Below are 17,554 nucleotides of genomic sequence, written 5' to 3'. Positions count from 1 at the left end.
AAAAAAAAAAAAAAAAAAAAAAAAAAAAAAAAAAAAAAACAAGTAAAGACACAGGTTTTAATCTTATCAATTTCTAAGAGTACTCATACTTAATACAAAAGTCCCTGATTAAATCTAATCTGATATGTCACAGAACAAAACCCTAAGTCAAAATAAAACTCTCTGGATTTCACACACCCACCAATCTAAATCTCATCTATTGAAGAAGAAGAAGAAGGAGAAGGCTTACGACGTTCGGGCTAGGCAAAGGAGCGCGATTCTGGTTACGAAGAAGCGGCATAGTCGAGGATCAATTGAACAAAAACTTCACCTTATTATGCTCTCGTCAATAGCATCAAAAGATATGGATCCAGAGGAAGGCGCAGATTTGAGAAATAAGACAGGAGAAGTCAGATCTTGTTTCTTGTGAATCAGATACGGGGATAGATTAGGGTTCTTGCTTTGTTTTTTTTTTTTTCCTAATTGAGAGAGGAGCCTGGTGTGCTGTGATTTGAATATTTTTGAAAACAGATCGGCGGATACAAACACAAAAATTGTAACGTTACTCTTCTCTTTCTCACTCTGATTATTATAATGTAACCAATAATGATTTAACAACCCTTATAATATTTAAATAGTTGTTAAAAAAAAAGGTATAGGCTCCATATGGGTTTATTTACTTAAAAGCCTCGGCCCATTATTAATGTTAAACTTGATACATATTTTGTTTCTTTTGCTAGCTTAATAAAAACTGGGGAAAGTAAAAGATTAAAGAAGTAGGAATAAATGATAGTCCAATTTGGTTTATGGTTAAAATTTGTTCTTTTTATTTTTTTGGGTATATTTTAATAGTTAGGTATTTTTGTAAAATAGAATATATATATATATATATTTTTTTTTGTTGAAATTAATGGGCTGTCACAGATTTTAATTTGAATTCAGTTTATGTTAATTTTTATAGATAATTTTGGAGATTTTAGTTTTATATTTTCTTCTTTTGGTTTTGGTAAGTAAGATTTCATTGAATTTCAATTATCAGGCTCAGTAGTCATTACAATTCAATTTGAATTGTCTAAATTTAAAATTTAACCTGTAAATGTTGATGTAAACATATCCAAATTTTCTTATATTTTTAAACATCATTTTATCTCCTGTTTTTTTTTCAAGAAAAAATAAAACTGGAGAGTTAAAGGCAAGGAAATACTGAATATGATGCTCCAATCATGATTATTATTAATTTGTAGGAGGAAAAAAAAAAATGAAATGGATGAGATTTTATACTTTAATATCATTTTTGGTTCGGATGAGATATCTATTCGTCTCTCTCTCTCTCTGTTTTGATGTGGTACTTAGTTGGATTTAAAACTAAAACTACAATTTCTTCACATATATTTTGTGAAAAATAAATAAATAAATAAATAAATAATTCCAATAACACCAATTACTAAATTACTAAATTAGTTAGCATAGTAGTGGTTAAAACCATATATATCCGAGTAATCTAAACAACAACATGAATAAGATGAGGTGTTCTTTGTCACATAACCCAAACACCAAAAATTATAACTCATCTACTTCTCTAATCAAATTATTCAAAGCAGGCATTGACTTCGATGGCTGGCTTACTTGGTGCATCCCAGGCTGTCCTTGAAGGAAGTCTCCAGATCAACGGCTCAAACCGTTTGAACATCTCAAGAGTCACGGTTGGGTCTCAGAGAACCGGACTTGTGATCAGGGCTCAGCAGAACGAACGAGTCGACATATTTCCTTTATAATCAAAATATTTTATGAGACATTCTAAAACTAAAACAACACACTGTGTTATGCGACATATTCTAATTATGCTGTATGCATATAATCAAGAATTTATTAGAACAATACTTCTCAAAGATGTTTAAGAGTCAAAACATATATGAGGATGTACATAGAGCTGTACTCATTCTATTTAGATTCTTGTCGAAACTTTAAAACGTTTAACTCAAGAGTGAATAGAGAGGTTATTTGAGATGTTTGTAAACATAAAAGCAACGAAAAAAGATATGCAGCTCTGTAGTTTTCCAACTTTCAAGATTTTGTTTAACTGCAGAAACAAATCTTTAATATCATGTCTGAATCAGATATTAGAATAACAAAAACTGATGGTCTTAAAATTCAGATCGGTTCCTGTAAATCAATTTTGTGTTTACAATAATAAAAGAGAGTTGCCAATTCAAAGAAGACATGTTCATAAAAAACGAGACTTCAAGATGAAAAGCCATAAGTATTTATCAGTTAACATAACTCCGTTTCCCCGCTAGAAGTAGAACAAACAAACAATTCTTCATGTCTTAAAGAGATGAACAACAACAGCATCTGACACATGCTACTTTTCTTCTTATTCTTCATGATCTCTTATGTCTTTTGCAAGCCGCAGTTTTACTTTCTCTAATTTGATTTATCAATTCTCGGATGGCAGTAGCATCCTCCGAACGAGAACGAGAACGAAATTTACGGGCGGGCACAATTCCCTCAGGGTAATATTCCAGTTCCTGCATGACAAGCAAAAGAGAATAATGGGGTCAAACAAAGGCAAAAAAAAATAACTATATGGAAAGAGTTTGCTGAATCAAATAGAGCTTGGCTAGAATGCTTACTTCAGTTGCATGTTTTGTAGTCTCGAGATGGCTGGTGAAATAGTCAAAGCGTCGGAGACCAAGAAGGCATGCTGAGCAATATAAGGTAGATTCAGCCATTCGATTACACTCGCCGTCCTCCTCAAGTGCCCCTGGATTTGAATACATTGCATCTGCCCGGATGCTTGACAGTAAGTTTTCCCAGGGGAAGCACCCTGGACACTCTCTCATGGTGGTGGGAGGTCGCTTAGACACAGGGTCAAATTTATAAATTGGCCCAAGAATGTTGTATTTAAACTATTGATGCTCAAGAAAAGAACCGAAGATCTCCTGAGGAGATATGACCATTATATTAGCCGGAGGTCGATTATATTATGTCCACGCCATCAAAGTAACCAAAATAGCTTTGAAATCTGTTTCAGCAAAGAAAAGAACTCGATCAACATTAAGACTCTAATAGTATAATAATGTAAACCCTAAACTTGAAAGACAGGAAATACACTAACCTGTTGGGACGTGATGAAGGTAGATCCCAGTGGAGGTAGAAAGGAAAATATGATACACCAATCATGATTAATTTGTAGGAAAATGGATGAGAATGAGCATTTTTCTAATTTACTTTTTGTTTCCGATTTCTGCTTATAATCGGTTTTTTAACAAAATTATGAGATGCTAATTTCGTCTCTCTTTATTTTGGTTGGTACTTTCGTTGGATTTAAACTGTAATTTCTTCACATATATTATTTTTTTAAAAAGAATCAAAAAAAAAAAAAAACTAATTCCAGTAACACCAAGTTAGCTTGAACCGAATAGGTCAATTTCCACGTCATGCTGCCACGTGACAGTCGCATTCCGGCTACACTCGATCTCAATCCTATGTGGCAAAACTGAGAATCAAGATAACACGTGTTAACGTAATAGTGGTTAAAACCATATCCGAGTAATCTAAAGACCAACATGAATAAGATAAGGCATCCTTTGTCACATAACCCAAACACCAAAAATTATAACTCAAACGAATCTTCTTCTCTAATCAAAATATTCAAAGCAGAACTGAAGTATAAAAAAAAAAAATGGCTCAAGCAGTGACTTCGATGGCTGGTTTACGTGGCGCATCTCAGGCTGTCCTTGAAGGAAGTCTCCAGATCAACGGCTCAAACCGTTTAAACATCTCAAGAGTCACGGTTGGGTCTCAGAGAACCGGACTTGTGATCAGGGCTCAGCAGAACGAGTCCGTGCCTGAAAGTAGTCGTCGTTCAGTGATCGGGCTCGTGGCCGCTGGTTTGGCCGGTGGTTCGTTCGTTAAAGCTGTTTTTGCTGAAGCTATTCCGATCAAAGTTGGTGGTCCTCCACTTCCTTCCGGTGGTCTACGTAAGTACAAACCACTTGAACCAAAATTTCACATTATTGACTAAGTCCGGTTTGGTTTGAATCGATTTAGCTCCTTCGACTCGAACACCCTTAATTTCATGCAAAATTATAGATGTGATTTACTACTAATGACTTGACCTTGGTTTTGGACCTTTTGGTTTCTCTATCAAACGTATCTTTAAATTGTAGAAAGATATGAGTTTTTGGTTTGGTTTATTATATTTGGTTTTTAGTTCTTTATCTATTTAAATCCAAATTAAACCAAATAAAATCCGGTTTGTATATTAGTGTCGTCACAAACCGGTCTTAATTAGACTATACAGATCGGTTCGGTTGTGTTTGATTGATTAATGTGGCTTTTGATTTGGGTGTGTGTGAGCAGCTGGAACAGATAACTCAGACCAGGCAAGAGACTTTTCATTGGCATTGAAAGACAGGTTTTACTTACAGCCACTGTCACCAACAGAAGCTGCAGCTAGAGCCAAAGAATCTGCTAAAGAGATCATCAACGTTAAGTCACTGATCGACAAAAAAGCTTGGCCTTACGTTCAGAACGATCTCCGTTTAAGAGCATCGTACCTCCGTTACGATCTTAACACCGTTATCTCCGCTAAGCCTAAGGGAGAGAAACAGGGCCTTAAAGAACTTACCGGCAAGCTCTTCCAAACCATCGACAACGTAAGTTATATTTAGGGTTTCTTTTTACTGGTTTCTTGGTTAAGAAGTTAGAGTGTGCATCGATGATCTGAGATTGTTGTTTTCTTGATTTTAGTTGGACTACGCGGCGAGGTCAAAGAGCAGCCCAGATGCTGAGAAGTATTACTCAGAAACGGTCTCAAGTTTGAACAATGTTCTTGCCAAGCTCGGTTAAAGAAGAAAGAATGGCTTTGTAATGTGTAAGCGTCGATGTTATTATTATTACAATCCAAGTACTTCGTCTTTCTCCTCCTCTTCTTGTCTAGTCAAATTAATCGGTTATTTCTGATTTCAGTTTCAAGATTTAACCAATATATTGGCAGCTGACTCATTAGCAAAACACTATAATTGTACCTTAACTACGGATAATATAGCTAATTCTATCTAGGCGATCATTCCTATGCATCATCACCAATCCTCTCTTACCATTTTCCTACTACTCATATTTTGGTAGCAAAATATTCTTACTTAATTAATTTTCTTTCAATAAGTTTTTAGATTCAAAAATAAACTTTAAATTACGAAAATCATTAAATATGAATCCAAATAATGTATAAAATCAAGTATTTGTTATAAGCTAAATTTAAACAGAGGAGATTGGTTTAGTAGAGGCTTCGCAACAAGTAAGAAATGCTTAACCTTAAAAGGAGCTTCTTCAACAAAGGTTTATCACATAGTGGTGAATGTTGTTGTTATCCTTGTATGATCCAAAATCTTAGGTTATGAAGATTAGATATTTAATTGAATGTAATACATGTTATGTATGTTTTGTGTAATGGATATTTTTGATGATTTATAGAATAAAAAAAATTTATATATCCATTTAAATAAATTCTGCAAAACAGGATTTAAATATGCAAATTATATAGAAATACAATTATGAAGATTTTTGTTGTTTGTTGTAGCCCATAAATTACAAGATAAATGTAGTTCTTTGTAACTATTAGCACAACTTATTATGTGGGTTTGTATAATAATTTGTCACGACAAAACTGAAACAAAATTGAGACAAATTGACACTATTTTATTGTCGTGTTGTTATTTGTGAATGAGAGTCTCATTATGAGACTAAACCAACATTATGTATATAGATAAATACATGTGTGGTTAACGAGCCATATATTTTAAAGACTTAACGAGCAAAGTCATTAAAATAGATCGTGAACAATACATACATGTGTGGTTAGTTCAAAGGCCGAGGACACGTAAACCACTAACACTTTTCTAAGTTATTTTGTTCGTCTTTGTTAATCTCTGCACCTTTTCTAAGTTTTTCCCACTCCAAGAGATACACTAAACTTCAAAAATTAAAGTAAAAACAATGATATAGATGAAGGAGGTTAGATCATATGGTCGTGTAATTGTTATGTCTTAAAGGTTGACCGAAATATATTGCTTCTTGAATATATTTACTTACATAACAAGCAAAAAAAAATTATTTAACAGTCGGAATATATATAAAAAATTGTTCTTGAAGAATCAAGCGGAAGTCGCATCCAAATTTACTTTGATGTCTATAAAAGACACTTCGTTAATTAACATCTAAATTTGATGACATGATATTAAAGACCGATGACGAGATGAATATATAGTACATATGGATTTCTAAGCTTAACAAGCAAAGTCAACAAATTGTGATTAAGTTACAGTTAAGTAGTTAGACATGTAAAGTTCAGGGAATATTTATTCCTCGAAGCCAATTAATTGACCTTGACNGGTTGACCGAAATATATTGCTTCTTGAATATATTTACTTAACAAGCCAAAAAAAATTACTTAACAGTCGGAATATATATAAAAAAATGTTCTTGAAGAATCAAGCGGAAGTCGCATCCAAATTTACTTTGCTGTCTATAAAAGACACTTCGTTAATTAACATCTAAATTTGATGACATGATATTAAAGAACGATGACGAGATGAATATATAGTACATATGGATTTCTAAGCTTAGCGAGCAAAGTCAACAAATTGTGATTAAGTTATAGTTAAGTAGTTAGACATTTTAAGTTCAGGGAATATTTATTCCTCGAAGCCAATTAATTGACCATGACTGCAATTGCAAACCTGATTTCTAAAATGAATAAATTAAACTAACCAAGTATATACATCTATAAATATAATGATATGATATGAGATTAGATAAGTTAACCAAATACTATATTTCAATTAACTAATAGTAGAGTTGTGGTTAAGGAGTCAAATCAGATGACATGAGCATATATTTTGTATTATTAAAAGAAGATTTGGGAACATTTCCAAAGTAAAAATGAAGACAAAACCCTAAAACCCAAGAGAGTTCGTTTGGGTGGTATGACTTAATCCACACAAAACATTTTATCTATTAATTAATTTTACTTGAATGTCAACATTTGACTTACTTGATCTTTATTCATTTAATAAACACTTCTATCCTTTTTGGTACATTTATTAACACCTTAACCAAACCAAACTGTTCTTGGCTGATTCTTTTAAGAACTTCTTCATTCCTTTTGTTTTCATCACAGAAAACTATGGTTTTGTCAAATTATGTTTTTGTTTTTGCATTTTGGGCGCAACTGTCAAATAATGTTCAATATCCAAGTCTACATGTACAGTTATGGAACACATCATATAAATCATAAGTATATATATAATTGTGATAAAATTAATGCACAATTTTTTTATAGAACAAAACAATATAAATAGAGATTACCTAACCAACAAATATAATGCACATTATAGAAAAAAACCTTTTTTTTTTACTAAATATAAACTTATTTCTTGCTTTATCTAGTTCCTTCAAATATCAATATTTTCAAATCATTCCAAAAGAGCAGCTATTCCTGTTTCCATTAAACAATTAAACTTGCTCAACGTGGACTTTAGTTTAGTCTATCAAATATATAGCAATTCTGTTTTTTTTTTCTTTTCTGCAAAATATATTTGCGTTTGTGTTTACGTGTTATACTATTCTTACATTTTTCTTAAAGTTGTGTATATACATTTTCTATCAAATATATTTTGGAAAAACTGTCAACGTAAACAAAAAAACATAAAGAAAAAAAACATTTTCTACATTCTGTATCTACATATACATTATTTTATTATATAATCTGACATAAACACGAACACAAACATACGTCCAATAAGATACTCCATCTGTTTCAAAATATAGGATGTTTTAATAAAAGTACGCAGATTAATAGGTGTTTACTTTTAAAAAGTTCAACCAATCAGAAACAATACTGCATAATAGATAATATTAACTTAATCAAAAATTAACATAGAAACTTGAAAACATCCTATATTATTAAACAAAAAATATCTCTAAAACATCCTATATTATGAAACGGAGGGAGTACGTTCTTTTTTTCTTTCTTAGTAATAGTTAAACATATGATTAAGTGGGTAGCTAAAGCTGTTTATTTATTTATATGTTGAAGGTTTCTAAAATTGTTGTTTAACATTTATATGATTCCGTTTAAATTATAGTTTTGACTTTTGATGGATTCAAGCCTACATATAAATACAATTTGTAAACCAACATATATCTCATGCAAACTCTAAACATATATGTCCAAAGTACACAAACAAAACTATAACATGACGGAAGAGTTTGAGATCGCCGGAATTTCTACCGGAACTTGGTGGAGTTCGCCAACAAACACCGCCGCAGTATTCTCCGGCTACTCACTGCCACGTTCCACTGAGATTAGCCTTGATGTCACAAATTTCGGATGGCAAAACATCGAAAACAAGATTAACGATCATAACGATGGTTTTATGAACATGTAAGTCCGTCCACACATGCATACATACAATTACTAATTTACATAGTTAGAATTTGACTGATCTCATTTCTTTCTTTTGTATTTATTGAAGGCAAAATAGTTTCTTCGAAGGATTATTCGATCCTAACGAGCAATTTCTATCGGATTCGTGGCCAAATACTACTATTCCTAACACGAAGTCCGAGCTGCTCGAGAGCTTTCCGCTCTATGATAACATGTTCTTAATCGATTCAGAAGCTGAATCTTTCTTTGATAATGAGATCAGAAACCATAAGTCTAAGGAGCAAATAACAAAAGACTGCAAGACTATTACTTCAAAGGCACGTCACTACAAATACACATTAGAACCTAATCAGTTTTATTTTGACTAGTAAATTAACATTACAATAGATGTGATATATGAATCTTTCAGAGAAGTGAAAAGCCTGATGAAGAAGAATTGGAAGAGAACAGCGATGAATACTCACCACGGCTACTAAAGAGACCAAGACTCGGGACACTATCTCCATTGCCAAGCTTCAAAGTTCGTAAAGAAAAACTCGGTGATCGAATCACCGCGCTTCAGCAACTGGTTTCACCATTTGGCAAGGTACATTAAAAGAAAACTATATATTTGAGTTTTTTGTTTTGCACAGTTTAATATTTTATTTCTTCTTATATCTAAGCTCAACAGATTAATCTTCTAATCTCTTTACAGACAGATACAGCTTCTGTTCTCAACGAGGCTGTAGAGTACATCAAGTTTCTTCAAGAACAAGTAACTGTAAGTTCAAATTCTTTATTTTCATTTGCTGCCAAAATAAAATTAATTAATTCGCTAATATTTAGTTTTATCATTTAATATGAAAAATAGGTATTGAGTAATCCAAAGCAGAACACCATAGGATCTATTCAACAACAGCAGGTACGTACTTAAAGTTAGTTATATGTTAACAACTCTTTTCTTGTCCTTTTGCTTGTGATATCAAGAATCTTTTCAAAAACTAATCATCACCAATGAATGATTCTTGAATTGATCATTATAACAGTGTTCAAACAAGAAATCTATCAATACTCAAGAAGAAGAAGAATGTAGCTCAAGAAGACAAGTAGATCTCACAAGCCGTGGGCTATGTCTGATGCCTATCTCAGCTGCCTATCCGGTGGCTGCTGCCGCAGCTTCGGCTGCAGAGATGAACACTTCTGATTTTTGGAATCTTCCATTCTGTGTAAATTTATAAATTAGATATATACATAAACAAAACAAAAATATATCTCCCACNTTTAATATTTTATTTCTTCTTATATCTAAGCTCAACAGATTAATCTTCTAATCTCTTTACAGACAGATACAGCTTCTGTTCTCAACGAGGCTGTAGAGTACATCAAGTTTCTTCAAGAACAAGTAACTGTAAGTTCAAATTCTTTATTTTCATTTGCTGCCAAAATAAAATTAATTAATTCGCTAATATTTAGTTTTATCATTTAATATGAAAAATAGGTATTGAGTAATCCAAAGCAGAACACCATAGGATCTATTCAACAACAGCAGGTACGTACTTAAAGTTAGTTATATGTTAACAACTCTTTTCTTGTCCTTTTGCTTGTGATATCAAGAATCTTTTCAAAAACTAATCATCACCAATGAATGATTCTTGAATTGATCATTATAACAGTGTTCAAACAAGAAATCTATCAATACTCAAGAAGAAGAAGAATGTAGCTCAAGAAGACAAGTAGATCTCACAAGCCGTGGGCTATGTCTGATGCCTATCTCAGCTGCCTATCCGGTGGCTGCTGCCGCAGCTTCGGCTGCAGAGATGAACACTTCTGATTTTTGGAATCTTCCATTCTGTGTAAATTTATAAATTAGATATATACATAAACAAAACAAAAATATATCTCCCACATATATAGAAGGAGATCTTGTAAAGTTTGATGTTTTTAATACAAAATTGTAAATGTCCTCTGATACTTCTTCAAAGCATATATTGTTGGTTTGCGTTTACTTTCTTTTTTGTACATAGACTTTTTTTTTTCTTTCTAAATGAACCTACTATTTTTGTTTTACAAGTTTTCGAAACAAAATAAATTTGTTAATTATAAACGTAAACGTCAAACTAAATCCGAAGGTTTGCGTTTGGATTGCTAAAATATTTTAGAGGATGAAAACCTGAAAAATGATTCCCTTTTAAAAATGATTTTTTTCTCATAATGAAAATTACATAATCCGAACCTGAAAATATGTGAATTCCAAAGAAAATATATATTTAACCAATTAATTATAGATATATCATAAAAAGTTGGACAATTCTCATAAAAGGTTTATATAAGGGGGCATATCAAACTTTCCACCTACAAACCCTTTACCAACTCATCAGCTGCAACTTTTATAAATATATATTAGCTGCCTTTAAAAGATGATACATGAATTTGAAGCTTTCTTCAAGCTCAACTTTTCCAGCTTGAACTCAGAGCCAACTATGCAGAATCATTAGGCCTAATAAATATTATTACGTTTGAAATAATGAAGTCCCAAACAATTGGTTTTGCAGTTGGTAGAAACTTAGCTAACCGCAAAGTAATGTTGTGTACTTTACTATTTTGCGCTTCTGATTAGTGATAAAGAGATATTGAAAATTTGAAATAGGAGAAGGTGCGATTTAACAAGAAATACTTAACAAAAAATAGCTACATTTGTGTCCGTTGGTACAACAAATTCGTAAGTCATAACTAGAGAGAAACTCTCTTAACATATACCAAAACCTTCACCTACCAAATTATCTACTTTTTATTTTCTCCAAACTTTAGATACCCGCACGCACACACACATAATCTTACAAAAAGTTCAAGAAATGAAAAACGCTGAACTTAATAAAGTTATAGCTACTTTTGAAAAAAAAAAAAATGTATATATTTGGTATAGGATTATTTTTTTCCACTTCGTGGGTTGAGTAACTGTTTGATGTGAAATGATGGTACATAAATATGGTGAAAAGGACAAGGCAACACAGAGACTTCTGAGTTCTGTCTCCGGTTATAAAAGATTCTTCACATCTTGGATCTTACTTGCTGAACAAGTTCTCTTCTCAAGATTTTACCAGCAGCTGATTTTGGAACACTGTTAATGAAGCTCACTCGTCGTAATCTTTTGTAAGGAGCGACCTGGTGAAAGCAAAACGATCGTTTTTGAGCCTAAGAAAACACAAACTTATCAATACGACTGATTCGAACGACTTGGGTCGTAAGTTACTAACCTGTTTGGCTATGAACTTTTGAATATCTTGCTCTGTTATTGAACTATTTGGTGATCGGACAACAAATGCAATTGGAACTTCACCTGCTTCTTCATCCGGGAACCTGAAACATATAGACATGTTAATGTGTTTCGACAAGGAATCAACTCCGTATTTTCTGATGTATTAAATTTTGAATATATGACTCACGGGATAACAACAGCGTCTAGTATTTCGGGATGGGATACAAGTAGACCTTCTAGTTCAGCTGGAGCAACCTAGATATATCCATGAAACCATTCATCATGATTTCAATATTTGCGGTTTGGTAAGTGAGAAAAAGAATGAGAGAATTAGGAAGTAAAAGTGAAACCTGGAAGCCTTTGTATTTGATTAGTTCTTTGATTCGATCAACAACATAGAGGTTGCCTTCTTCGTTGAAGTAACCAAGATCTCCAGTATGTACCCAACCTTTTTTATCTATTGTTTCTTTGGTAGCCTGAGGGTTATTGAGATAACCTGAAAGAGAGAATCAGTTTACATGAATTTCAAAGCAAAGATATGAAAGGCTATAGATAAATGCAGCAATGAAATATTCTAAACCTTTCATCATGTTAGGCCCTCGAACCCAAATTTCCCCTAATTGATTAGGAGGCTGAAGTTTTGCAGTTTCTACACTCACTATCTGAGCTTCAACACCTGGAGCAAGCATTCCAGCTGATCCAGAGTTCCGTTTCCCTAGTCTCGGGTCTTCCACAGAGACTATTCCACACGTTTCAGTCATTCCATATCCCTGAAGAAAATCACAAAACACCTCTTTTTGCATCATCCAAATACCAACCATGACAAAGGATTTTTCAAAATCTTATACATTTTGGTTTGGTTCTTTACAAGCAAACATCGATGAATTAGCTAATGCCTGACTCTATCAGAAACAAGGACCAACACCTAAGAACAGGATCTTAAAACCAAAGTTATCATTTTTTACCTGCATAAGCAAAACATTAGGGATGTTTCTTCCACACTCCTCCATCAAGTCTTTACCCAGAGGAGCAGCTCCTGACCCAATGTATTTAAGTGAAGAAAGATCAAACTTTTTCACAATACTTTGCTTGGAAAGAGCAAGAAACACAGGAGGAACAACCCAAAGATGAGTAACTCTATACTTCTCAATGTTCTTAAGAACCAACTCAAGCTCAAATCTCGCCATGGAAACCAAAGCATTCCCTCTCTGAAGCTGAGAGTAAGCAATCACAGTCAACCCAAACACATGAAACATTGGAAGAAAACACAAGTACACGCCGTGATACTCTCTCATAAGATCTTGATCCATGGTCACCATCAACGACGCAGCTATGAAATTCCCATGAGTTAACTCCACGCCTTTGCTTGTTCCTGTAGTTCCTGACGAATACAACAGCGCAGCTGTATCCGATTGCTTAATCTCAACGTACGGGAACGCAGAAACTGGCTCGGAGAGCTCCATCACGTTATTGAAACTGAGAACCTTCGAATTCGATTCCGGAATCTTTACGGAATCTCCAGATCCGAGTAGCACAACGGGAAGATCAAAACCCTTGACCTTATCGAACAATTGATTAACGGAGATAATCATCTTCGGATTCGAATCCTTTACCTGTTTCGAAACCTCATTCACGGTGTAAAGAGGATTTGCGGTGGTGAAAACGCCTCCGATGGCAGTTACGGCGAGGAAACAGAGAGGGAACTGGTACGAATTAGGAGCGAAGATCAGTAGGACGTCGTTTTTGCGAACGCCTAGACGTTGGAACCCGTGAGCTAGTCTAGCGACGGCGGATTTGAGCTGAGAGAAGGTTAAGGTTTCGCCAGTATCTGAATCGGCGAGAGCAAGCTTGGAAGGGTAAGATGATGAGTTACGGAAGAGGAAAGAGACTAACGATGTGTTCGGATCTTTGGGGAGAACGAGCGTTGGACGAAGTGATCTGTAGATTCCGTCTCTGCCATAGCCGGACTTTTCCATATTTCCCGATCTCAGAGGATAAGGTGAGAACTGTGTGTGTGTGTGTGTGTGTGTGTGTGTGTGATGAAGAAGATGATGACGACGACTATTTCTGATTTAGGATTTTTCGACGTAAATATGTTTATTACTGTTTTAATTATTGTATATTCTTAATCAATTAAGTTAAGCACGACGACTCTACGAGTTTCAAACTTTAATTACTCCTATCTCTATGGACTATGATTGCTTTGATTGAAAAAGTCAAATGCAAATAATTCATTGTGATGAAACCATTACATATTTTTTAATAATAAAGTAATGGAATTTAATCATGCATACTAGCAAGGTCGTTACAAATTAGTACAGAATATTAAGACTGAAAGATGCAATATTTTTTGTTTTTTTCTTTCTAAATGATTGGATTGTGGTTACATGAAACAGACATGGTATGGTACAAAATTTTAGCATTAGCCATAGGCTTCGATCATGACGCAAAAGCTATTATTTATTGACAATTATTTTGTTTCTTTTGGGTGATGTCTTGCTTACACGATCGTGGAGTGGAAGAGAGTAATATGTTTGGGAATGATTCTAGGATTCTCACTTCAAGCATGGAAGGATGCAACACAAGCCAGATTATGAGAGGATGAAGAAGGTTTCTAAAACCAACTTTTTAGGTTTCATTTCAATGTCGTCAAACTAACAGTTTTAAGCCCAAAAAATAGTTTCTTTTATTACTACAGGTTGTTGTTAGATTGTAGTACTCTTCCTTAGTTAATAATTTTACCAATTATGGAAAGAGAAGTTTTGGTTGACTAACTAAAATATGCTTCGAGTTAAAAACTTGTCGGCATAAGAGAGAAAATTACGCCATTGAAAACGGTCAGACGGAGATGTAACGAATACGTTAGCAAAGGTCAAGTAACAAGACTTCACTACTCACACCACCCACACAAATAAGACCTCGCTAAAAATTTGTACGTTTGACATTTTTCTGCATACATCTTTTCCACTAAAGTAAAAAAAATCTAGTAACCAAGTTGACCATATAATAGCAAATGTACTTCATTATTGATAGATTATAATATTATTATCGGGATTTACTGTTCATCATAGTTCGTATTGTAAAACAAAAATTACCCACAAAAAAAAATAAATTATAGAAAAGTAGAAAACAACAACAAAAATATTTATTACACAGTTCACACAGTAACGAAGAGCCACCACGACTCCAAATGACAAAAACCCGAGTTTGATCATTTTCATATCTCTTCTTCTTCAACCAGCTAAGAAGCCCGACCCGGATCTGAATCCGTCTCGGTTCTGTATTGTTGTTGTTCTTCTGCGCCAGGAACAACCATACCAGGGTGTTGATGATACATTTGAACCGGACCGGGTTGTTTCATTCCATAATAACCTGTCCGATTAACTCCATCAACTGCCATCATAATCGGCCTAACCGTTCCACCGTATACTTGACCCGGACCAGCCATCTGATTAGGCTGAGGTTGGTGGTATCCCATTGGTACCTGATGGTATTGTTGCAGATACTGAGCTGGCATTTGAACCGGCTGAACCATATGATTACCCTGTTGTACCATATGATTTCCCGGTTGAACCATATGATTACCCGGTTGAACCATATGATTTCCTGGTTGAACCATATGATTTCCTGGTTGAACCGAATTAGGAACGTAATAAACCGGTGTTTGGTGAACGGGATGACCCTGGTAATGAATCTGTGGACCTGGCGCGTATTGCCATTGGGAGTTAACCGGGAGATTAGTCTGTTGAATTAAGTGCTCCGGTTGAGGATCAGATTTCGGGNCCGGATCCGAATCCGTCTCGGTTCTGTATTGTTGTTGTTCTTCTGCGCCAGGAACAACCATACCAGGGTGATGATGATACATTTGAACTGGACCGGGTTGTTTCATTCCATAATAACCTGTCCGATTAACTCCATCAACTGCCATCATCATCGGCCTAACCGTTCCACCGTATACTTGACCCGGACCAGTCATCTGATGAGGCTGAGGTTGGTGGTATCCCATTGGAACCTGATGGTATTGTTGAAGATACTGAGCTGGCATTGGAACCGGCTGAACCATATGATTGCCTTGTTGTACCATATGATTACCCGGTTGAACCATATGATTTCCTGGTTGAACCATATGATTTCCTGGTTGAACCGAATTAGGAACGTAATAAACCGGTGTTTGGTGAACTGGATGACCCTGGTAATGAACCTGTGGACCAGGGGCGTATTGCCACTGGGAGTTAACCGGGAGACTAGTCTGTTGAATTACTTGCTCCGGTTGAGGATCAGATTTCGGAGTCGAAACCTGTTCAGGACTTTCCGGTTTAGTTAAACCCGGCGGTGGAAGTTCCGGTGTTGATGATCGCATCACAGGAGCCGAAGACGTCGAGCCATACGGCGAAGGAACATCACGGCGAGGCGAACCAGGATCAGAAAGCGTCGAAACCTCTCGCCGGATCTTAGCTCTGGGATCACGATCACGAAGCTCATGCGGCGGAGCAGTTTCATCGAAAGTATCCAATCCGAAGAGGTAATCAGGAACCTCCGAAACGATCGACGAAACCTCAGATCTAACCCGCTCGAACACTCTACCGGAACCGCCGTTAGAACCGGCGGTAACGGCGGAGGAGCCGAGATTGAGAGCGTCGAGAAACCATTGCTCACGATTAACGGAGCTGTCGAGGAGTGAGCTGATACTGCTAGCTCGACTATCGTTATCTTCTTCACCGGCGACGTTATTGGTGAAGAGGAAGAGACGAAGACGAGAGGCGCGTGGGTTTTGATTGAGTGCGACGCGGTCGTACTCGTCCATCATGTTCTCTACATCTTCGTCCGTTGATACGGAGATCAAGGCGTCAAGATCTTCGTTTGGTAGCTGGTACTTCACGCTTATGTTGCTTTTACCTTATCCAATATATTCCCATCATTATTATTATTTTTTCCAAATCAATTTTTTATTATTTTACTATACAAAATTCAATACTTTCCCGCAAAGTTCCAAAATGTTGCACCCAATAAATATCTGCCCAATTTCCAACAATTATGAAGTTTTACTACATTTTTTTTTTGTTCTAAAAAAAGCAGCAAAAATGTTTCAAATAAACCAATAATTCATTTATTTTCATAGTTTACAAAAAGATTTTTATCCAATAGTTCTGATAGTGATCGGTATAAAACTTCTTCTAAGAAAAAACCCAAATCTTTTTCTATTCTGAACGTTACTAGTAATCATTGAATCAAATATTCCCAGTCGAAGATAATCTTTTAGTATCGTGCAAAACGAAATGATCGAACAAAAACATTTTTTAAAAAAACACATTAATTTAAATTTTAATACTTTCCAGCAATATGCCAGACTTTTGTGGCCAATAACCATCTGCCAAATTTTTACAAATATTAATTTCAAAAAAAGCTGCAAAAAACCAATAATTCATTCATCATAATCTAAACTTTTCATAGTCGGCCTAAGTCTAGCAAACAAATTGTGATCTAAGCTGCATCAAACCGTTACTACTAGTACTAAATAATTTTTCAGGATCGAAAACTCAAAAAAAAACAAACTACCTAATCGCTTTTAACAAAGATCATGACGTGAATCAGATGAACGGCGACCATACGATTATAACAATACGAGGAGATTAATGAATGAGATGAGATTAAGAAGAAGAAAATAAAGAGCTTACCGGAGAGTTTAGCAAGTTTACTGAGGAGAGAGGCGAAAGTAGTGTGACGATGAACGGCGACCATACGATTATCACCGCCGACGTAACAGAGCTGGTTATCAGGGGGACGAGGCAAGATCCTTCCTCCGAAAGTGCACATGAACCGTACACGTGGCTGACTATCGTACTCCGATCTCGGCGATGATGCAAGTGAGTCGTTGTCCAGCTCCGGCG

General features: G+C 35.1%; 4 protein-coding genes, 1 long non-coding RNA gene and 2 pseudogenes across 5 annotated transcripts in view; 3 read left to right on the top strand and 4 right to left on the bottom strand.

Annotated features, from left to right (window-relative positions):
• The window catches only part of LOC104738453 (kinesin-like protein KIN-14D), a 4,752-nt gene extending 4,195 nt beyond the window's left edge, over window positions 1-557 (bottom strand). The window contains exon 1 of the mRNA XM_019234620.1: window positions 215-557. Within this exon, the coding sequence (XP_019090165.1) occupies window positions 215-280 (66 nt within the window). The 5' untranslated portion in view covers window positions 281-557. The remainder of the gene's footprint in view (window positions 1-214) is intronic.
• LOC104737382 lies at window positions 2,157-3,282 on the bottom strand. The gene is made up of 3 exons (XR_759724.2): window positions 3,098-3,282; window positions 2,613-3,004; window positions 2,157-2,507 (listed from the first exon to the last, which is right to left on the bottom strand). It is a non-coding gene; the product is annotated as an uncharacterized LOC104737382 (long non-coding RNA).
• Window positions 3,597-4,985, top strand: LOC104737381 (oxygen-evolving enhancer protein 3-2, chloroplastic). Its single transcript, XM_010457552.1, has 3 exons — window positions 3,597-3,962; window positions 4,345-4,640; window positions 4,735-4,985. Exons 1-3 carry the CDS (start codon window positions 3,665-3,667, stop codon window positions 4,831-4,833), a joined length of 693 nt encoding a protein of 230 aa, XP_010455854.1. The 5' UTR covers window positions 3,597-3,664; the 3' UTR covers window positions 4,834-4,985.
• Window positions 8,221-9,640, top strand: LOC104738452 (annotated as a pseudogene).
• Window positions 9,747-10,267, top strand: LOC109128403 (annotated as a pseudogene).
• On the bottom strand, window positions 11,181-13,642 carry LOC104737380 (4-coumarate--CoA ligase-like 7). Its single transcript, XM_010457551.2, has 6 exons — window positions 12,632-13,642; window positions 12,247-12,436; window positions 12,017-12,162; window positions 11,854-11,921; window positions 11,665-11,767; window positions 11,181-11,572 (listed from the first exon to the last, which is right to left on the bottom strand). The coding sequence occupies exons 1-6, from the start codon at window positions 13,640-13,642 to the stop codon at window positions 11,459-11,461; spliced, it is 1,632 nt and encodes a 543-aa protein (XP_010455853.1). The 3' UTR covers window positions 11,181-11,458.
• Window positions 14,674-17,548, bottom strand: LOC104738451. The gene is made up of 3 exons (XM_019235080.1): window positions 17,342-17,548; window positions 15,956-16,562; window positions 14,674-15,448 (listed from the first exon to the last, which is right to left on the bottom strand). Exons 1-3 carry the CDS (start codon window positions 17,478-17,480, stop codon window positions 14,908-14,910), a joined length of 1,287 nt encoding a protein of 428 aa, XP_019090625.1. The 5' UTR covers window positions 17,481-17,548; the 3' UTR covers window positions 14,674-14,907.

Source organism: Camelina sativa, chromosome 13, assembly GCF_000633955.1.
Source record: "Camelina sativa cultivar DH55 chromosome 13, Cs, whole genome shotgun sequence".
Lineage (NCBI taxonomy): Eukaryota > Viridiplantae > Streptophyta > Magnoliopsida > Brassicales > Brassicaceae > Camelina > Camelina sativa.
This window is presented reverse-complemented; position numbering and strand designations above follow the sequence as displayed.

Excerpts from the sequence above, each read along its gene's own strand:
- LOC104737381 (XM_010457552.1), top strand. The coding sequence starts at position 3,665 with ATGGCTCAAGCAGTGACTTCGATGGCTGGTTTACGTGGCGCATCTCAG. Across the intron at positions 3,963-4,344 it reads ACTTCCTTCCGGTGGTCTAC|CTGGAACAGATAACTCAGAC; the intron begins GTAAGTACAAAC and ends GTGTGTGAGCAG. Across the intron at positions 4,641-4,734 it reads TCTTCCAAACCATCGACAAC|TTGGACTACGCGGCGAGGTC; the intron begins GTAAGTTATATT and ends TCTTGATTTTAG.
- LOC104737380 (XM_010457551.2), bottom strand. The coding sequence starts at position 13,642 with ATGGAAAAGTCCGGCTATGGCAGAGACGGAATCTACAGATCACTTCGT. Across the intron at positions 12,437-12,631 it reads CTAATGTTTTGCTTATGCAG|GGATATGGAATGACTGAAAC; the intron begins GTAAAAAATGAT and ends GATTTTCTTCAG. Across the intron at positions 11,768-11,853 it reads CTAGACGCTGTTGTTATCCC|GTTCCCGGATGAAGAAGCAG; the intron begins GTGAGTCATATA and ends TATATGTTTCAG.
- LOC104738451 (XM_019235080.1), bottom strand. The coding sequence starts at position 17,480 with ATGTGCACTTTCGGAGGAAGGATCTTGCCTCGTCCCCCTGATAACCAG. Across the intron at positions 16,563-17,341 it reads TAAACTTGCTAAACTCTCCG|GTAAAAGCAACATAAGCGTG; the intron begins GTAAGCTCTTTA and ends ATATTGGATAAG.